Genomic DNA, 18,690 nt, shown 5'->3' with positions numbered 1-18,690 from the left:
AGAATCATAAATTAATGGTTTCCATAGAGTAAAGACTGTGAGTGTGGTTTATTTACTTCCTGCTGTTACAGACTATCTAATTAGTGCTTTTAAACTGCATTCCCAGTTCTTGTCACTAGCTTGTAAAAATACATTCTTTGAAAATAAATGCCAAGTTCAAGGTTAAAAAAGTAATCAAATTTATTTTGTCTGCAACCAGGTTTTTCAGTGGAGACTGTGGAACTGTTCTTTCTTGGCTACTGCTCTTTGAGATCAATTATGGAACATGCTCAAGAACATGAAGCATGTCTTGAGCAAACCCAGAGTTATTGTGTGGAGAGACCAATATATAACCAAGAACTCTTGCAAGGGCAGCTGCACAGACGAGAAAGAACACCTCAGACTTTAAGGCAGAAGATTGCACGTTCTTGTCGGTAGGGGTTTTTTTCTTTTTTTTTTTTTTTATTGGTTAGAAATAGTCTAATTCTTAATTGATTCATGCACATAGCTGGTAACCTCTTCAAAGAAACCTAAAAGATAAAAGCACTAGTTCTACTTTGATTATTCAGCAAGACTCTGATGAAGTTGCATATATGTTTTTATATGTTAATATATAACTATATTACAAAATGTTGTATAAGTTAATTTAATTGCGTTCATGAAAGTGCAAAAGAAAAATATGTAGCATAGGAATGTGAAGTATTAGTCAAATCATGTGACATTAATTCATAAGACCCAGAAAAATATCTGTCCTTTTTCTGTGGAAATACTTACGGTCAAATTTATGCTTCACATGATCCTTTCAAGGAAGAAGAATGGAGATATATCACAGCCGTGTAGAAATCTAAATTATTAGTCTAATAAGGACTTATCAGAGGCATTCTGTAGCTTTTAACTAAGTGCCTTGGAATCTAAGTATCATCTGGTTAGACAGGAAATGTCTTTAATTGTGCAACTCTTGCTTTGTGATACCAGAGTTAAGTTCTCATTAGCTTTACCTTTATCCATGTTTCATTTGCAGGGTTGATTCAATTTCTTGCTAGAACCTTGTTCTGCAAGACAATAAATGATTTCTGCCTGACTGCTTGTCTGTGAAATATTCCTGTCCACATGATTTGACATTTGGAGATTTGTTTTAGTTAATGGACTGTCCATTCTAATGGTAATGGCACCTAATTCCACCTCAAAAAACTTGTCTGTCCTGAATAAAAAATACATGGATGAAAATCCTCCTGAGCTACGACTTCTTGTGATTCAATCTGCTTAAACATGGAGAAGTGTGGATGGCTCTAATTTCTCTCTCACTTATAGCAATAGGCTTCTTCACTATACAGCTGAGTCTCATGAGAATTCAGAAATGTTAACAAACCTCTGCAGTTCTCTTGCCATTCCCCTACACAGAAAAACATTTATGTGATCCCCATGTTATATGTTTAACCCAAGGTTAAACTTTCTTACCATAATACAATCAAAGTATGATGTATGGCAGTACTGGATAGAGATATTTATTTCCTGGCTGTAGTCATTTGTCATGAGTCAGGGTTTCAAAAGGTTAATAACTCTGCTAAGTGACACAAGGATCAGTGTTGCTGGCTTCAGTGCCTTTCTCTTCAGGGTAAAGAAAGGTTATGTTCTCAAATAGCCTTAAAGTTAGCGTGTGAGTACCAGTGATAGTAAAATAGTTTTTAAAAAAAGAATAATAATATAAAATATTATTTTTCGAAAGTATGAAGCACACAAATAGTAAATAAAAATAGGACAAATCATTGCAAAGTACTTGGAGTGAAAACCACTATCAGAAAACAAGTTATCCTCAGGGGATTGTTACTAGGAATGATCTCAGCAAAAAGTGGTGTGTGACTGCTCAGCTGTGTATGGACTTGAACAGTTTCACTTCCCACTGACCTCCAGCCTCACAAGACTGTGATTCTCTTCTCCAGTTCCATGAGGTTTGTGAACAGCAACCAACATGTGATAAACGGCTGAGTTAACTGGAGTCACAATTGTTTGTGCTTGAGCTTCATTCAGAAGTTACTGTCATCGGGGGTCTGAGCCTGCCTTTAATTGAGCTGTTCCTCTGCATAGGGATGAAATACAATTTTTTTTCCACCCGTTTGTCTCCTTCTGGTGTCTAAATTTTTCCTTCTGCTTTGTATTTTCAGTTGTTCTTCTAAGAAGGCCAAGTCTCATCTTTACCGTTTCTTGCCAATTTTAAAATGGCTTCCCCGTTACCCAGTGAAGGAATACTTATTAGGAGACATTATCTCAGGTATAAGCACTGGGGTTATGCAGCTTCCTCAAGGTGAGTATCTCTCTGGATTTTTTTATCCTCTCTGCTTTTTCTGTGTGTGCTTTTATGGTAGTGCTTGACTTCCTGAACAGGTGCTCATGAGAATAGGATGTGTGTTTCAGGTGTGTGTGGAGATCAGGACAGCATTCTGCAGACCGGCCCGTAATGGTGATTCCCTTAAAACTGCAAATCAGTGATATGCAGCAAATTCTGAAAGAAGCTTACCTCTCTGATCAATACCAACAGCTCTCAATGTCAGAACAACTTTTCACAGTTTAGGTGCATGTCTAAACCTTTGCTGAATACACTTAATTATTCTCTGATCTCTTCATGGTGAAACTTGTAGCAAATTTCCTACAGAGCGTAGCAGTATGTAATAGATATAATGTTTCAGGAGGGCAAATGTTGCAAAGTAACCAAACTAAATTCAACCAGAGAATGTGCAAGAAATTAGAGGCTGATCCCTCTTTTTCTCTTAAGGATGGAAGTCACCAGTTTAAGCTGGAACCATAGTAGTGGGCAATGATTTACATGGTAGAAATAAATAAAAAATACATTCTATAACAAGAGTGCAGATCTGTGGGATTTCTATTAAATTACTTGGAAGTTTCACCCCAAGTGGAACCTGGCCCTGAAGCAGGACAAAGAGAAAGCCAGCATTCACTTTTCTGTTCATCTCTTGGTGGAATCTTTGTTCAGCCTGACCCCTTACTGTCAGCAGTTTCAGAACTGCTATGGGGTTAGAAAGTGCATTTTTACAGCAGCATCCTTATGGGGTGCCATCACTGCTCTGGGAATGACAGCTTCACAACAGCTGCCATGGTCCCAGTAGATTTCCCCAGGAAGTCTTGGAGTAGAGAGAATTCTTGAATTTGTGCAGAGCCCCGTCCAGAGAAGTCCTCATGCTAAGGGTAATATAATTAAGCATATATAAGTTTACTTGCATTTTGGCTTATTTCATATTTCCACCTCACTCGTTTCACTTTAGGTTGTAGATCTGAAGAATTAATCTGTAAGTCCAAGAAGCCTAGATTTTAATAGGTCGTAACCCATTAAAGCCATGGAATATCCTAACTTAGTCTGTGCAGATGGCTTCTTTATTTCTGCAGCTTCCTGGCTTTGTGCAATTTTTTATAATTAAGGTTATTTTTTTCTTACATAAATATAAACATCAACTTATCTTAAACTCATAAGTAATGGGGTTAACTGTCAAGCAAATCTGTCATATACTAGACACAAAAAATACTGGTTGTATACTGAAACATGGTGGTCAGCAGTGAACTTTATCCTTAATTTCATGACTTTGTTTTAAACTAAACATTATTCTTTCCTTTGGTGACTGCAAACATACTCTTGAACTGCTCCTAATCTTTCCCTTTCTAAAAAGACAAAAGTTGAACTTTTATTTTTCTGGAATGGATGTAATTATAGCAAACATGAATTCAAAGAATCCTGGGAATCATTCCAGGCAGAACTACAATGACCAGGGTGTCTAAGCCATGAACTACTGTCATGTCAATATCTCTTTATTTCCTTGGCATAGACAGCCTTTAAAAATGCCAGTACAAATGAAAAGGAATAAAAGGGTATTCAGATCAGAAACTTCACATAGACACACCCTCCTAGTTTTGAAACTAGTGGTTTTTAGTTCTGGTCACTTGTACTGTTAAGTTCATCACCGTATTAAAGGCCAGGCTGTTCTGCTGATACGCTTGGCATGAGAAGTTGCCCCTGGGGCGCAGAATATATGTAGAATTAGTTTCAGAAGCACTTAACAAGAAGTTCATTGCTGCAAGAGAATAAATGATATAATCAGTCCTGTTCTGATAGCAATATGAATTCTTGGCTAGGGCTCAGACATCGCTTAGGGCATGAGCAAGGCCGTGTGAGCTATTACACTGCACAAGAGTGCTTGGATGGCACTGAAGATTCCTCCCTGGTTTTGTTCTTTGATGGTAACCTGATGTTTTGTCTCTCAATTTAAAAATAATTAATAGGGAGTGGTGTTTTTGAGTATCACTGGCTCTCCACGGTGGGTGAACAATTGCCTTCTTTTGTAATTTGCACTGGACCATTGCACTTTTCAGTCCTAACTTGAACCAGTCTGCCCAAGTGTGTGGTAAGAACACACAGCTTCCTCAGGTGTCATGGGTCTGCACTTGTGAAGGCGAATTGGTGAACCAAGCCAATCCAGGATACGACGTTTTCTTCTTGAGGCCCATTTGTCCAGTTCTGGTGTCTAATTAAACCACAAGCTATGTAGGACTATTGATTTTGCTGGAACTGCTTGGGACAGTTACATACCATATCATGTGGTGCACACAGTTTTCTTGTGAGCCTGGTCCTGTAATAAGCACATGCTCAGTCACACAGAGGAGGAGCACTGTGGGAGATGTCCCTCCCCCGTGTCCCTTAGAGCAGGTCCCCCACAGCTCCAGTGCCATGCTTGCCAGCCCCACCTACAGATAGGAGTGGTGTGGATCACACATCCCCTGCATGCAACTGGACAGGGCTTAATAACAAAAAGGACTTCATTTTCGGGGAGAATCGCAGACATAAGCTCTGTGACCTTACAGATTGTAAACAATGCTTCCCCGCTTATTTTACATTTTGGAGCATGTTTTGCAGAAACAAACTGATATGTCATCCCACTCATTCTGAGATGAGGGGGGAGAGAAGAGGGAAGTGTTTCATCAGTCATAGATTACCATATCTGATTAGAAAAGGAGGAGAAAAAACAAATGTCCCATTGATTTTGGGGCTTTGGGGCTTGGGGTGTTTTTAATTGCATTCTTTGACAGATGAAACCAAAAGCAACAAGAAGTGTTTGTTGGCTATTAAGAAGTACTTCCAGCCACAAAGGCAAAACAATGAGTGCATGAATGCACAGATGTGCACACAAACATGCACGCACCCACCGGCAGTGCCTGTTAGAGGCTTAGGGTTTCCTGACTCAAACCACTCAGGTTTCTAGGCACTGATCCACAGTATTACACATATTTTAAAAGTATTTCCTGCAAAACTTCTTGTTTTTTAAACCTATGATATGTCACTAGATTTCCTATCAGGTGAGTTCAGTTTTAGTAGGCTTAAGTCCTCTTGCTTCAGAGGTTTGGTTTCTTTCTGTTGTTTGCTTAACATACACATTTTTGTGTTTGTTTTCTAGGTTTAGCCTATGCTTTGCTGGCAGCTGTTCCCCCAGTATTTGGCCTATATTCTTCATTTTATCCTGTCTTTCTATATACTTTTTTTGGAACCTCCAAGCACATATCAATAGGTATATCTGTATGGATAACTGAAAGTCTTTGTGTGTGCATGTGTTTAATAAAGTTGTGAAAAATAGAACTGGAAAAAAAGAAAGTGTAGGTGTTTTCCATAAATTCAAATTTAAGTCATTAGGCAAAACACAAATGTGTCAACCATTAACATTTTTATTGTTAATTTATCCATCCTACTTAAGAAGGAATAGAAGAGCATCTTTTTATTGGATGAGATCTACAAATGTGTGCTATGGACTGCTGAACTATAATTTCATCACTGCAGTCAGATGTCTGTGTAGCCATGATGAATCTTTAATTTGCATAATAGAAACTGAAATAGAAAAAAAATGGTGGTGTTTACTTACCATAGAGGTCTATGTTCACCATCTTACTAGCTTTAATGGTGCTAAGTACTGGAGCAGATTTTGGACTAAAATATACAATATTTAAGTAGAAAACTCTATTATAGTTTAATTCCACATATCTCTTAATAAGAACCACTCCTAAAAAAAAAAACCTGCCAGGATTTTAACCACTTATTTTCCTTTCTCTCTTATTTCAGGCACCTTTGCTGTGATTAGTATGATGGTTGGCGGTGTTGCTGTGAGAGAAGTGCCTGATGAAATTATTTCTGTAGGCTACAATTCTACTAACGTTACAGACTCCATTGAGTATTACACTGCTAGGGATGCCAAGAGGGTACAGGTAGCTGTGACCCTCGCCTTTCTTTCAGGAATTATACAGGTATGTGCTTGCAGTTTGCTGTAAGGGCAAGTTCAGATGCTGCTGCCAGACTTGAATTACAAGGGACACTGGGTCATGGCGGATCCCCTGTCAATGGACTTGTGCTTCAGCACTGCACTGTGCAGAATACAGGCTGCTTCGTGCAGCCACATAACAGAAGTGGGGAAAGATGCATTGGAGGCAAGTCTTTGTCTTGCATCTTGGCTTGACTGGGAAAAATGGGACCTCCCTCCTTTCTTTTTTTCCTGTCCCATCAGAAAAGCTCAACTTCATGTTCTCTAATTTGTCCATAAATGTGTACAAACGCATATGTTTACCCATATCCCACATTGTACCTGCCAGTGGCATGGAAGATTTGGTGCATTGATGGCTGCTTACCGAACTGTGGCTTTAGAAAGGCCAAGTTCAGGTTTGCCTGATCTGGCTTGGGCATCAGGTAAGAAGAGGTGTCCTGTGGCCTGTCTGCTATATAGTGCTGATGTTCAGGCTACAGTGGGAGTCACATGGTTAATATTTCTCTTCTTCATTAGTTGTGTTTAGGTCTCCTTCGATTTGGATTTGTAGCCATCTATCTAACAGAGCCTCTGGTGCGTGGATTTACTACTGCTGCTGCAGTTCATGTCTTTACTTCTCAATTAAAGTATCTCCTTGGCATTAAGACTAAACGATACAGTGGACCCCTCTCAGTTGTATATGTGAGTAACTACTTTTACTAATGCAAATGCAAATTCTGCATTTTCTGCATTGTCTGGATCTAGTACTTAAGCCTTTTCCTGTTTTTTTGGTTTTTTTTTAAATTATTTTGGCACTAAGTGGAATAAGGCTTCAGTATTCAAAATTGAGTCTGAGGTCTTTAAGTGCCGTAGCAATATATGAGCACCTTAAAGTGCAGCACTGTCTGAGATGCACAAATTTTAGAATTCTGCTAAATGTAGTTTTGTAATCTGAACAGGTAATGTTCGTTGTAGCAATGCTCTGATTTTGCAGACAAGAAATCCTGAGTGGAGGAATAAAGATGATCTCAGATATATGTGAAAACCCAATGTTTTGAGCAGATTGATGGCTCAGCAGTAACAAAGTTTCAAGATTTTGACTACATGGAGGCTCTAGAAATTACTTTGTAGGAATCTTTCTTGTATATTTGTGCAGATATAACAAACCTTTTGGAAACAAGTCTGCACTAATGATTAATTCCTAAATCTGCTGTTTAGTTCCCTAATCTGGAAACCAGAAATTCTAACTGCCAAACAAATAGGAAGGAAGGTATACATTCAAGATGTACTACCAGGACATCTTGAATGTATAATATCCTAATATCCTTATAGTTGCTGTAATTTTCCTTCTGTCCAAAGAAGTGTATGTACATCTTCTTCAAAGACCTCCCTAGAGATCCTTTTTTTTTTTTTTTTTTTTTTCCCCCCTCAATGCAGTAGAAGAAGGAGTAATTGGTTGGGGAATAATTTACCCTCTAGCAACTTGTGTGTTCCAGCAACCTCTCTTTCCTAGCATATTTTTAATAATGTTTTCAACTAAGAGATATTTGGAATAATGGCCAGTTCAGCAGTGTTGCAAGATTGCTGTTATTTAATCATATTGCTATGGTAACCTCAATGGCTGTATTAGCAGCTTTATCGGTTTAGAATGGTTTATGCAGCTCTAAGTAGATGTGGCTTGCCAAAGAATATTTGGAGGTATTAGAAGGAGTTTGCACTTATTGCTTTCAGGTAGTTGCCAGTATCAAATGTGTGTGAAAATGATGAGGATAAGAGATGTGGTTTAGTTTAAACTTTTTCCCCCATGATGCTTTTTCTTCAAATTTTTGCCCCATTTGAGGAAGACTGACATTGTTAATGGCTGCGAGTGCATCTCCCTCACTGAGATACTCTGAATTCTGTGTTTTGTGGGAACAGTGGGGATTTTGGTGAGCCACTGATTCACTGTGGTTATAAATGGAGAATAAAAACACAGCTGAACAGCAGTGTATAATTTGCTCTTTGGTGGCAAATTTCCTGAGAAAATAAATTAATTTGAACAAATACGATCTTCATGGAATAATTATACTTCTGTTGTGTTACAGAGCATAGCTGCTGTGCTTTCAAAAATAACAACAACCAATATTGCTGCATTGATTGTTGGATTGACGTGCATTGTTCTATTGTTGATTGGGAAGGAAATCAATCTCCGGTTTAAGAAGAAGCTCCCAGTTCCTATTCCTATGGAGATCATTGTGGTAAGCCAGTTGTGAAATTCTATAGCTAAATTATGTAACTATTCTAAAGTTGTAGAAATTATCTCTTTTTCTGTCAAGTCTTACATAGCTTTAGAGTAACTTCTGTTGAACATAATTCGAGGCTTGATCTACCTGAAGGTTTGAGTGGTCATAAGTTTAAGGACTAATGTGCCCAAGCTTTAGGCGTAAAGTCACAAAGAAGAATTGAAAACCCAGTTAAACACCCACAGTCCCCTATGGCAATGGGTAGGTAGAGACTTGTTGTAAAACCCACTCTGTCCTGGAGTTTCAGCACCTTAATGCGTCTCTGAGATGTGCCTCTGAGTGCTTTTTCCCACTTGGAGTCCAAGAGCTCAGAACCCCTTCCTGAAGGAAGGTGCTTACAGATGCCTGCTTCAGAGGTTCTGCAGGGCTTGCTTGCTTTTTAAAATGCAGTGACAGAAAGAAGAGCAGGAACCAGTGAGACTTACCTCTTAACCTTCCTTTCTCTGTTTCTGAGACTGATAACTGACTGCAGCATTGATTCTGTTTCAAATGACTGGTCTAAAATACACAGATAAAGCAAACTATCTTAATGCACACAAAGCCCACATCTCATATAAGCTTTCAGCTTTAAAAGTCATTGGAATTAAAAGTAAGTTCTCAGATAACTAGAGCTCTCAGACAACCTGCACAAAATCAAAGCTGAGAAAAGGAATAACTGAAGGTATAGATACAATCTAGACAGAAGGAACAAAGAAAAGGATGCTGTTGAGAGATTATGGATGTGGTGTAATAGGGTATTGTTTGATAGTAAGGCAATAGCAAAGCGATTTTACACCTGCTCCTTTCACTGCTGCTGCACCAGTTCTGTGTACAGATAACATGCAGGTTATACACATGGCTTGTCCTTGCACTTAATTTCCCAGTGCACACTATTCTGGCTGGGCTTAGCTCAGGCAAAGGGAATTTGAGTGATTCAGATCATACCATAGCATGTTCCATTTAATTGTTTCCAAGAAGAATTTATAAGATGATGGAGGGAAAATTGTGGAGTTTATTCCTTTTTATCTGCTTCTTTATGCCCTAACCCTTGGAAAACTGATTGACAAATAAAAGTAATCTCTTGTGTGTGTTATTCATGATCAGCTAACTGTTACTAGTTCTTCAGGTGGCTTTATCTCTTTATATCTGACATTTACAAATGCGGTTTTGGATTTTTAGGTAATTATTGGCACAGGAGTTTCAGCTGGAATGAATCTGAGTGAGTCATACAGAGTTGATGTTGTTGGGAACATTCCTCAAGGGTAGGGATGATATATTCTTATTCAAACTATACCTTTTCCTTATGGCATGTAGCTTTTATTATACTAATTTGTAAATATTTATTGCATCTCCAAGGTTACATCCACCAGCAGTTCCTGAGATTCAGCTCATCCCAGCAATTTTTGTGGATGCGATAGCAATAGCAATAGTTGGATTTTCGATGGCTGTGTCAATGGCCAAGATTTTTGCCCTTAAACATGGTTACACCATTGATGGAAATCAGGTAAAAGTATTTGGGTTGCTTTGTTGAAAATTCTCAGTAGCACCTTTGTGTCATCGTTAAAGTATAATGGGATATTGGAAAAAAAAGAGGCTTTCTTTCATAGTGGAATCAGGTTAGGTTTTTGTCAGCCTACACATTTAAATACCAGGGATTATTTTAAGTTCTTCTGGCTGTGTTTTAATAACTAGTTTCACTTCAGCTTCATTTTGGGAAACTTACTTCTCTTAGACTTGGATATATGCATGAATGTTAGTTGTTGAAACAGACATTACTTGGCCTACTGTCCTGATGGGCAGCTACTTTATTTCCTGTAATAGACTGAAGCATAAAGTTCCCATGTGATAAATACAGTGCCTTATATGTCAAAGAACGATTATCTAAGGTTTAGAAATTCTGGTGATGCTTTATATTTTCTTTTTATTCCCACCTATTGCAAATAGGCAGCTCATCATTTTCTGGGGCAGTAATTGTCCCTGTCCATAGATAGCATTCTGATCATGATTTGAGTGATAAAAGCTCAGTGGTTAAGGACTCTCTAAAAGTAAAACGAGATGTCATCCTCACCTGCTCTGTCCTTCCTGTGCAATTTAGAATCAATATTGCAATTGGATTATTGGTTGATACCATTGTGGTGTCAATGGAGACAGAGGTCATATGCTGTAATGCATTTCCTCGAGCAAGCATCTGACACAGCACAGATCAGCTGTTCCCCCTTCTCAAAATGGCTGTCCTCTTCTGAGAGTAAATGGAGTTTAAATTACTTTTACCTACAGAGTTTTACACCTGGTCACATGAATCTCATCCTTCACGTCATTATTCTGTTACCCAAAGAGAGAAGAGGACAGATCCGTAGCTGCATAAGCAGAATCAACTCTATTTACGTTAGTTAAAATAATCACTGACATAGATCTTAAGCATCTAGATCTTTTCCTCAGGAGGTCCCAGATGCTGCCTCACCTGGGTGTTAAACTATAGAACTCCTTGTCATAGGATGCAGTGCATTCTGAGTGTTTAAATGACTCAAAAAAGGGATTGTACAGATGCAAAGATAAAAACTCATTGAGAACTACTGAAAACTTATAACTCAAGTGGCCTCAGTTACAAATAGCAGGATGCAGAGTAATCTAGGGAGTCCTCATCACAAGCAAATACTCTTTTAGGCATCATAAACACAGTACTGTTGTGTGGGTTCTTCCTGATGAAGCAGTGGACACATTGTTTTTTTCATGTACAGCAATGGATGACCACCCATAGAAGCAGAGCCAAGGCTGCTCTTGGGTCTAATAGTACTACATAGATGGTTTAGAGTGGGTGGCAAAGAACAGTGTTTGTATGAGAAACCATTTTCCATGTATGTTCAGGGTTAAAATTCAAGTTATCCCCAAGTTGAAGAAATCCTTAAAACAAGCAATGCTGTCATTCATTTTAGTTTTCAGTCTGACTCATTACTGTAACATTTAAGGATGGGAAATGTCTCCAGCACTTTGTCAGACACTTTATTTAACAGGTGATTTAACATGCATCAATTTGTGCATGTGTGAGAACCACAAGTATAAGCTACAATAAGGTTTTTTGTTCTCTACAAGGTTGCTAGAAAGCACTGTAAATAAGATGTGGTTATTAATATGTATGGATAGCTCCAGCTTTTTATAGTTGCTAGGTGTAACTGCTTTTGTTCTGCTCTGTTGTTTAACACAGGAACTTATTGCCTTGGGAATATGCAACTCTGTGGGGTCATTTTTCCAAAGTTTTTCAATCACTTGCTCAATGTCTCGGAGTCTTGTTCAGGAAAGCACTGGTGGGAAAACTCAGGTATGTAAACACAAATTTTGAGCCAAACAGAGTTCTCTTTTTGGAGCTCCAAAGCTAAAGTCTGTAGCTTCACTAGATTGCCAGATTTCTCTGCCTGGACCAGAAGGAGTAACTGGAATTTCCCATGTTTCAGATCTGGGTTGGGCCAGAATAGAAAGCTAGCTGCACGACAGCCAAAATGGGTGAACTTGAGTGGGATGGATGAAAAGTCATTTGAACAAGCAGCCTTGTGGAAAGCATGAGAGGGGCTAGCTAGTCAGTAATACTGCCCTTTGGGGACACTTCTAATTTCTGGCTTCTTTTGTTCAGATTGCAGGTGCTCTCTCTTCAATTATGGTTCTGTTGGTAATCGTGGCTATTGGATACCTCTTTGAACCGCTTCCACAGGTAAGGGAGCTTTGCTTGTTAGGCTCTGCATTGTCAGTGAACAGAGGCCAGTGAATATTGCTTAAAATAGAGATTGTGGGAAGACTAGTAAGCAACACAGGCCTTGATCCAGAAACCTTTAAATTTTCTGTGCTTTGAAGTTGGTTTTGGCATCGGGTTTATCTTGCTCCTGAAAATTTCATTTGTGCAATGTTCTTAGACAGTGCTAGCTGCAATTGTCATGGTGAACCTGAAAGGAATGTTTAAACAATTTGGAGATGTCACACACTTCTGGAGAACCAGTAAGATGGAACTGGTGAGTAATACACAGCTCAGTGCATGTATTTTACTGTATTAAATTTGTTGCTCCTCTTCTTCGTAACCTCCAAAACAGGATAGAAACATATCAAGGTGTTACAAATTGGTATTGCATTGCAGATGACATAAGATGTGGGGCTGTAAGTACTCTAGGAGAGTGATCTATTGCAGTCAAGAATGTTTTTGTCGTCGTTCAACAACCTTTAACTTGGGTCAGAAGTGGTTTGGTTGCAGTAGAAGCAAAGCTTTTGCAGTGTTGCTATAGGAACTGCAATGAAGGCTGTGGGAATGTCTGAGAAGAATTTGAAAAACAGTAACAAAGAAAACTACTTGAAGGTATTTGCCATCTTTTAAGACAAACCAAAAATCTGTCTGGAGTGGGACAAAACTAAGAGTGTTTTGGAGAGAACATCTTGGTAGCATTTTTCTCCTGGATTAACTGGCTGATGGAAGTGAAAGCTACTTGTGGGCTTTGAAAATATATATATATATTTTTTATGCTAAGGTATTTGGGGTCTGATGGTAACAGAGGATTCCTTGGAGAACAGGACTAAAGGCATTAATTAATGTGACAGTTTGTCAGATGTTATGTTAGTGTGCTTTGAGCTTTTATGCCCTTCTGAAAGGTTAAGGCAATTACAGTCTGCTATCATGATGGATTACATTATAGCCTATTCCTGAACAGAAGTGATACATAGGTTTTGAGGTTGAATTATGGTATTGTTTTTGCTGTTAACAGAAAAGGATGCATAATAATTCAAAGCTTTTCTTTATTGTAGGCCATCTGGGTGGTAGCTTTTGTGGCTTCTCTTTTCCTGGGACTAGACTATGGCTTGCTTACTGCAGTAGCGTTTGCAATGATAACCATTATTTACAGAACACAAAGGTCAGATTTCTTCTTTATCAAAATTAGTGTTTGCTGATCTTCTATGTGGTTTTGTTTGTTTAAGGGGTGCAAATAAGCAGAAGACCTTTCAACGCTCTTCAACTGCATGCAGTATAGAATCTGCTTCATAATGTAGGTCATATGTCCAGTGGCTCTGATCGAGAGTTCACATTTTATTTTTCTGAGAACAAAATTTCTAGAGGGCATGAACTTGCAATGTCAATAATAAATAGAAGATTTACAGTTTCTTATATTGGTTAATCTTCTTCTTTACTTTTTTAATGCCTAGAGTTTAGAAGTTCAAGTCCGCTTGATGCTAGTTTCAGTAAATGTTTACATTTTGTGTGCACTAATTGTCACAATCAAGCAGAAGTTGTGTCAGGTTATCACTAGATGAATGTTTAGGTATTTTATAAGAAAGTTCTAATTCATAAAAAAAAATGTGCCTCCCCTCCTAGTTTTTAAAATCACTTCTCCTCTCTTCCCTTTCAAAGTGTCAAAGGTTTTCCTGTGGAGCTTTGCAGGTCTAGAGTGAAATTATTTCTTGCATGTGTGGATAGGGCTGTCATGAGAGGCTCTAGGCTCAAGGTCTGGGATATCAGTCTTGTTTTCAGTCTGCATTGGACTGAAACCAAATTCTGAGATTTCCACTCTGCATAAATAAGAGTATTTTTCTGCCATCTCTATATGGTTTTGTTCTTGCAAACAGAACAGTGGTGTACTTTGCTGTCACACTGCTTGTGAGTTGGGAATATTCATCTGTTTAGGCATTGTCCCAGGAGCAGAGTGGCTCTTTGAAGTTGCAGCATGTTTTCTGCTAGCATGAGTTTCCATATTTGCAAGATAGTCAATGGCGTTGCACCAGTTTACACCAAAGAGAATTTGCCCTGTAACTTTGCATGCTTTGGCCCATGCTTTTCAGAAAATGACAACATAAATGCTAAATTTATCTATTGTTTTTGCACTGACAGAAGGATCTTGCCTAGTCCCCAAAAGGCCTCTTTATTATGTTCTTGCCATAAACTGTCCACTGCATTTGACCATGTTTAGATAAGCCTGTACCAGACAGGCACTGCAGAATGACCATTTAAAATAAGTTTCAATCTGTATTGAACACTCACTTTACCACTTTATAAGTGATAATACTGAAACATTTGCTTCCATTCCTCTCTAGCCCTCAGTACAGAATCCTTGGTCAGATCCCTGACACCGATATCTACTGTGATGTGGAAGAGTACGAAGAGGTAGGAGTGTATTCTGTTGCACTGCAGGCTTCTATGTAGTGGAGCAAAGATAACTGTGGCAATTTGCTGCTTAGCGCTACTATACTGCACATATAGTGCTCTCTGCCTGGCATTCACCTATGTGGAAGGGAAAGAAAATAAATTTGATTTTAGTAGTAAAAGCTGTTTTGTTCAAAATGCTAGCTTTTTGTAATGCATGTACATTTGACGAGGAGGTGATCAAAAATAACCTCTATACTAGTTCCGTTGTACTAGCTTGTACAAAATAATAAGGTTTAGAGGAATACCACTGCTAAACTTGCTATGTGCACAAGTGCATACAAGGCCACCTTCTTTACTTGTGTGTTAGTATTCCATGACATCCATGGAACCCAGGATCCAAGCTGATCTGATCTTCAGAATTGCACAAACTGTTCAAAGCAGCATCTCCCTGCCTCCACCCATCCCCTGCTCATTAAATATACATGGTTAAAGGCACAATTGCTCGCCATGCACTTAGATTCTTATAAATTCATTTTTTTTCAACCAGAAGTTGGTGAAAGCAGTACCTTTTGTCAATATAATGGCTATAAACATGCTGTATTTATTCACAAACAGCAACTACAATTTTCTGCACTCTCTGCCGTGTTCTCAGAGATGCTGCTATGAAGGCTACATCCCCCTTTACGAAGGAACCAGTCTGTAAAAACCCATGTGAAAAAAATGATGCTGTAATCTGAAAACATTCTCTCACCAGCAGTTCTGTTTTGATTATGATACAAAGCAAAAGTATATGTGGGCATGTTTATAGCTATACACAAAGAAGAGGAGACTGTTTATGTTATACTGAATGCCGTTCTCATCTCCTCCTCCCATATAAAAGTCAGGGTTGGCAGCATATGGCAGGCTGGGTCTCTGCTGCTGGCCAGGTCATTTGCATGCAAAATGTCAGAGTGCAGCCTGAGATTACTTCATTTAAAGTAGAGGAAAGAAGTGATATTGAGACCTATCTAAAAGCCTGTTTAAAACCAAAGATTTGAAAGGCTCTTTTTTTGGTACCTGAGAAGACAAAGAAAGAGAGAAAGAAGTCACCATGTGTGTAGAAAGGGAGGGTGAAAGGAAACATTCCTAGATCTGCATTATTTCCTCATGGTAATACCAGTTGCAGATAGCATCATCAGAGAACTGCAAATATTTAATTCCTTTATATGGCTGTACATTTTTTGTTACAAAGAAGGAGAAATGTTACATGGCATTGATTGTGTGCAGTATTATACCAGGAAAGGTGGAGGTTCTGATCTTCTGGTTGGCTTTGCTCACACCAGTGCCAACCACCTTTGGCACATGCTGATAGCCATGCCGAGCTGGCTGTTGGGCTGCATGTTCACGTGTCTTGTGGTCACACAGGTGCTCTTCTTCTAGTGCAGGCAATACTTAACCATGCACATACAATGTTCTTTTCCTTAGGTTAAAGAATATCCTGGAATAAAAATATTTCAAGCTAATGCATCACTTTATTTTGCCAATAGCGAGTCATATACAAGTGCACTGAAGAAAAAGGTGAGTAAAGCAAATTCTTTAGTGTCTGTGTCTTGAAAATTCAAACTGGCTTCTGAAACATGCTCATTTTCCAGGCCCTTTAGTGTAGCCCCTAGCACAGTGTTTCTCAGCCTGTGTTCCCACTGGTGATCAGTAAAATATGAGGTGACCCTTCAGCCAACTGGAAGTCATCTTGGGAAGCAGCAACATGGCGGGAGGGAATAAAGACAAAGTGTAGCTTAATACTAACCACTTGTGAATGGAGAGTCTGGTGGTTGCAGAGGACAAACTGGTCAAACACTTTTTTTTTTTTCAGAAGGAAATAAGTGGTTGCTGAACTGAAAACAAAATGTCTGGGAGTAAAAGCTTCCTTCTTGGGTGACAAACTTTACTGGAGTGTGAGACCATGGCATACTGCAGGCATTCAGTGCCTCTCATGAGCAACAGATTACCTCACCTCCTGTCTAACCTGTGTCTGACTGGGTGGGAATGGCAATAACAGAACTAGCTGAGGGCAGAACTGCCTGACCCAGTAGTAAATGCACCCTTACTAACTTCTGAAAAATTTTTCTGTAGCTCCCATGATGAGTCTTATACAAAACAGGTGGGTGGTGCTTATCTTCACAAAGCAAGAGGCATTAGCAATTTATGTCCAAATGCACTTCTCTCCCCTTTTCTCTCTGCACTCAAATCAGCATTTGGTTGGAACACATCACTCTCTGATTTCAAGAAAAGAATGTGATGCATCTCTTCCTCATCTTGTTAACATAGTGCTTGCCAAGATTATTTCTTCTTACTTCATACTGTTCTCACCCCACCAAGGGAAGCTGAATAACGCAGGCTTTAAATTTATGATGGTGCTAAATGCAGTGCTAATTGATACTGCAATGTCATCCTAACAAGCTGCATCTCCTCTGATCATGGTTTCTTTTCATGACAGACTGGAGTGGACCCTTGTGCCATATCAGCAGCAAGGAGAAAAGCCCAGAAGAGGCATGCCAGGGAAGTAAAGAAGGCAAATAAACTCAGAAAGAAAGCTGTATTGAAACTAGTGAATTCTTCGGTAAATATTTACCTCTGCTTTATCAGCTAACATGCTGCTTTCTGGTATTACCATTCCTGTTTATACAAGGTACAGAGTGCTACTCAGTTAGGAAGGCTTAGGGAGCAAGCACTGTGCAGTGTGGACAGGCCACTGATGGAACAACATTAAGGATCAGAGGCTCAAGGCTGGATTGGATAATTGTGTTGAACCTTGGTAACATTCAGGCAGCATATAGCAGAGCCTTTCCACGGTCATACTGTCACAGCAGTGGTGTCAGCAGAAAGTGGAGGGACCCTACCTCTGCTCCTCCCCACACACTTGGAATAATCATGCAGAAATAGGATATAATAAAATTAATTCATATTAGCATCCCCTGTAATAGAAAGGTGCCATCCACACTGCTGATCCTCGCGTGGCTGAGTGAGGTGGGTACATTGAGAAGGGTTGTTTGAAACATGCTCACGCTTTTGTGCATGTTTAAATTCACCCCCAGGGCGGGAGCTGGTGTTTGCTTTTTACCATGGGAAACCAACCAAATGCCTAACTGAAGAGCCCGATTGCTGTTCTTCCTTTAACCAATGGGCCTTGATAGCAGGGATAAGGCAAGGAAATGGAGTAAAACCATAGGAACAGGTGTCAGTGCTTGAAGGAAATGGGTAATTCTGTCCTAAGATAACAGCTTTCAGTTGTTTGCATGTGATTGTAGAAGGGCTGGGCATAAGAGAATAAACCTTGATACACATAAGGCATGGAAGTATGCGTGCATGTAAAGCCAGTTTCTGTAATGGTTAGGAGCTGTACGCTTTTTAAAGGCTGAAAGAACAGATGAGTATGGGGAGGAAGGAGATCTACACTGAAAAACATTGGCTGTCATTAAGCTTTGTCAATCTTCTCTCCCAGACTAACGACATGGAAGCAAGTGTAAAACATGAGATAGCAAATGATGAGTTATCTGTAAATGGAAAATTTGCATCTGCAGATGCTACTGTACAAGACATGTATCCTGATGAGCATGAACACTTTGTGGAGCCCAAAGCAAACATCCACTCTTTAATTCTGGATTTTGCCCCAGTGAACTTTGTGGATTCAGTTGGAGCAAAAACATTAAAATCAGTAAGTAAGGCCTTTTCTCCTCAAAAAACCATAGAAAACTTCTGAGATACCTAATAGGGAACATGTCAGCATGAGACATAAATGCCAGCTCAAGTACCATCCTGTATTTCACCTAATCACAGTTTTAATTCTGTAGCTCTGTAAGTTTTAGCAGAATACTGGGGAATGTGTACTGTGCAAGTTTCGTAGTATTGCCTTACATCTTCCCGAACTGCAGTGTGTACAATGATATCTGTGTTTAACTTCAGTTTAACTCTGTTGCAGATTATAAAAGAATACAAAGAAGTTGGTGTCTGTGTCTGCATTGCCAGCTGTAGTGGTGAGTTGAGATTTTTTTTGTGTGGGTGAGCTTTATGG

The 18,690-nt window shown here is 39.2% G+C and overlaps 1 protein-coding gene across 2 annotated transcripts in view; it reads left to right on the top strand.

The window, feature by feature from the left end:
* Positions 1-258: 258 nt before the first annotated feature.
* The window catches only part of SLC26A5 (solute carrier family 26 (anion exchanger), member 5), a 19,351-nt gene continuing 919 nt past the window's right edge, over positions 259-18,690 (top strand). The window contains exons 1-17 of one of the 2 annotated variants that reach the window (XM_010087725.1): positions 259-413; positions 2,142-2,281; positions 5,436-5,546; positions 6,092-6,273; positions 6,804-6,968; positions 8,351-8,503; positions 9,707-9,789; positions 9,884-10,031; positions 11,730-11,843; positions 12,153-12,230; positions 12,430-12,525; positions 13,307-13,413; positions 14,588-14,657; positions 16,104-16,196; positions 17,116-17,226; positions 18,121-18,333; positions 18,598-18,652. In XM_010087725.1, coding sequence (XP_010086027.1) covers positions 259-413; positions 2,142-2,281; positions 5,436-5,546; positions 6,092-6,273; positions 6,804-6,968; positions 8,351-8,503; positions 9,707-9,789; positions 9,884-10,031; positions 11,730-11,843; positions 12,153-12,230; positions 12,430-12,525; positions 13,307-13,413; positions 14,588-14,657; positions 16,104-16,196; positions 17,116-17,226; positions 18,121-18,333; positions 18,598-18,652 — 2,074 coding nt within the window. Of the gene's footprint in view, positions 414-2,141; positions 2,282-5,435; positions 5,547-6,091; positions 6,274-6,803; positions 6,969-8,350; positions 8,504-9,706; positions 9,790-9,883; positions 10,032-11,729; positions 11,844-12,152; positions 12,231-12,429; positions 12,526-13,306; positions 13,414-14,587; positions 14,658-16,103; positions 16,197-17,115; positions 17,239-18,120; positions 18,334-18,597; positions 18,653-18,690 lie in introns of both variants that reach the window. The other variant, XM_010087717.1, reaches the window with a different exon arrangement.

Source organism: Pterocles gutturalis, unplaced genomic scaffold (genome assembly GCF_000699245.1).
Source record: "Pterocles gutturalis isolate BGI_N339 unplaced genomic scaffold, ASM69924v1 scaffold15191, whole genome shotgun sequence".
Lineage (NCBI taxonomy): Eukaryota > Metazoa > Chordata > Aves > Pterocliformes > Pteroclidae > Pterocles > Pterocles gutturalis.
The sequence above is the reverse complement of the archived record's forward strand: the minus strand, read 5'-3'. Positions and strand labels throughout refer to the sequence as shown.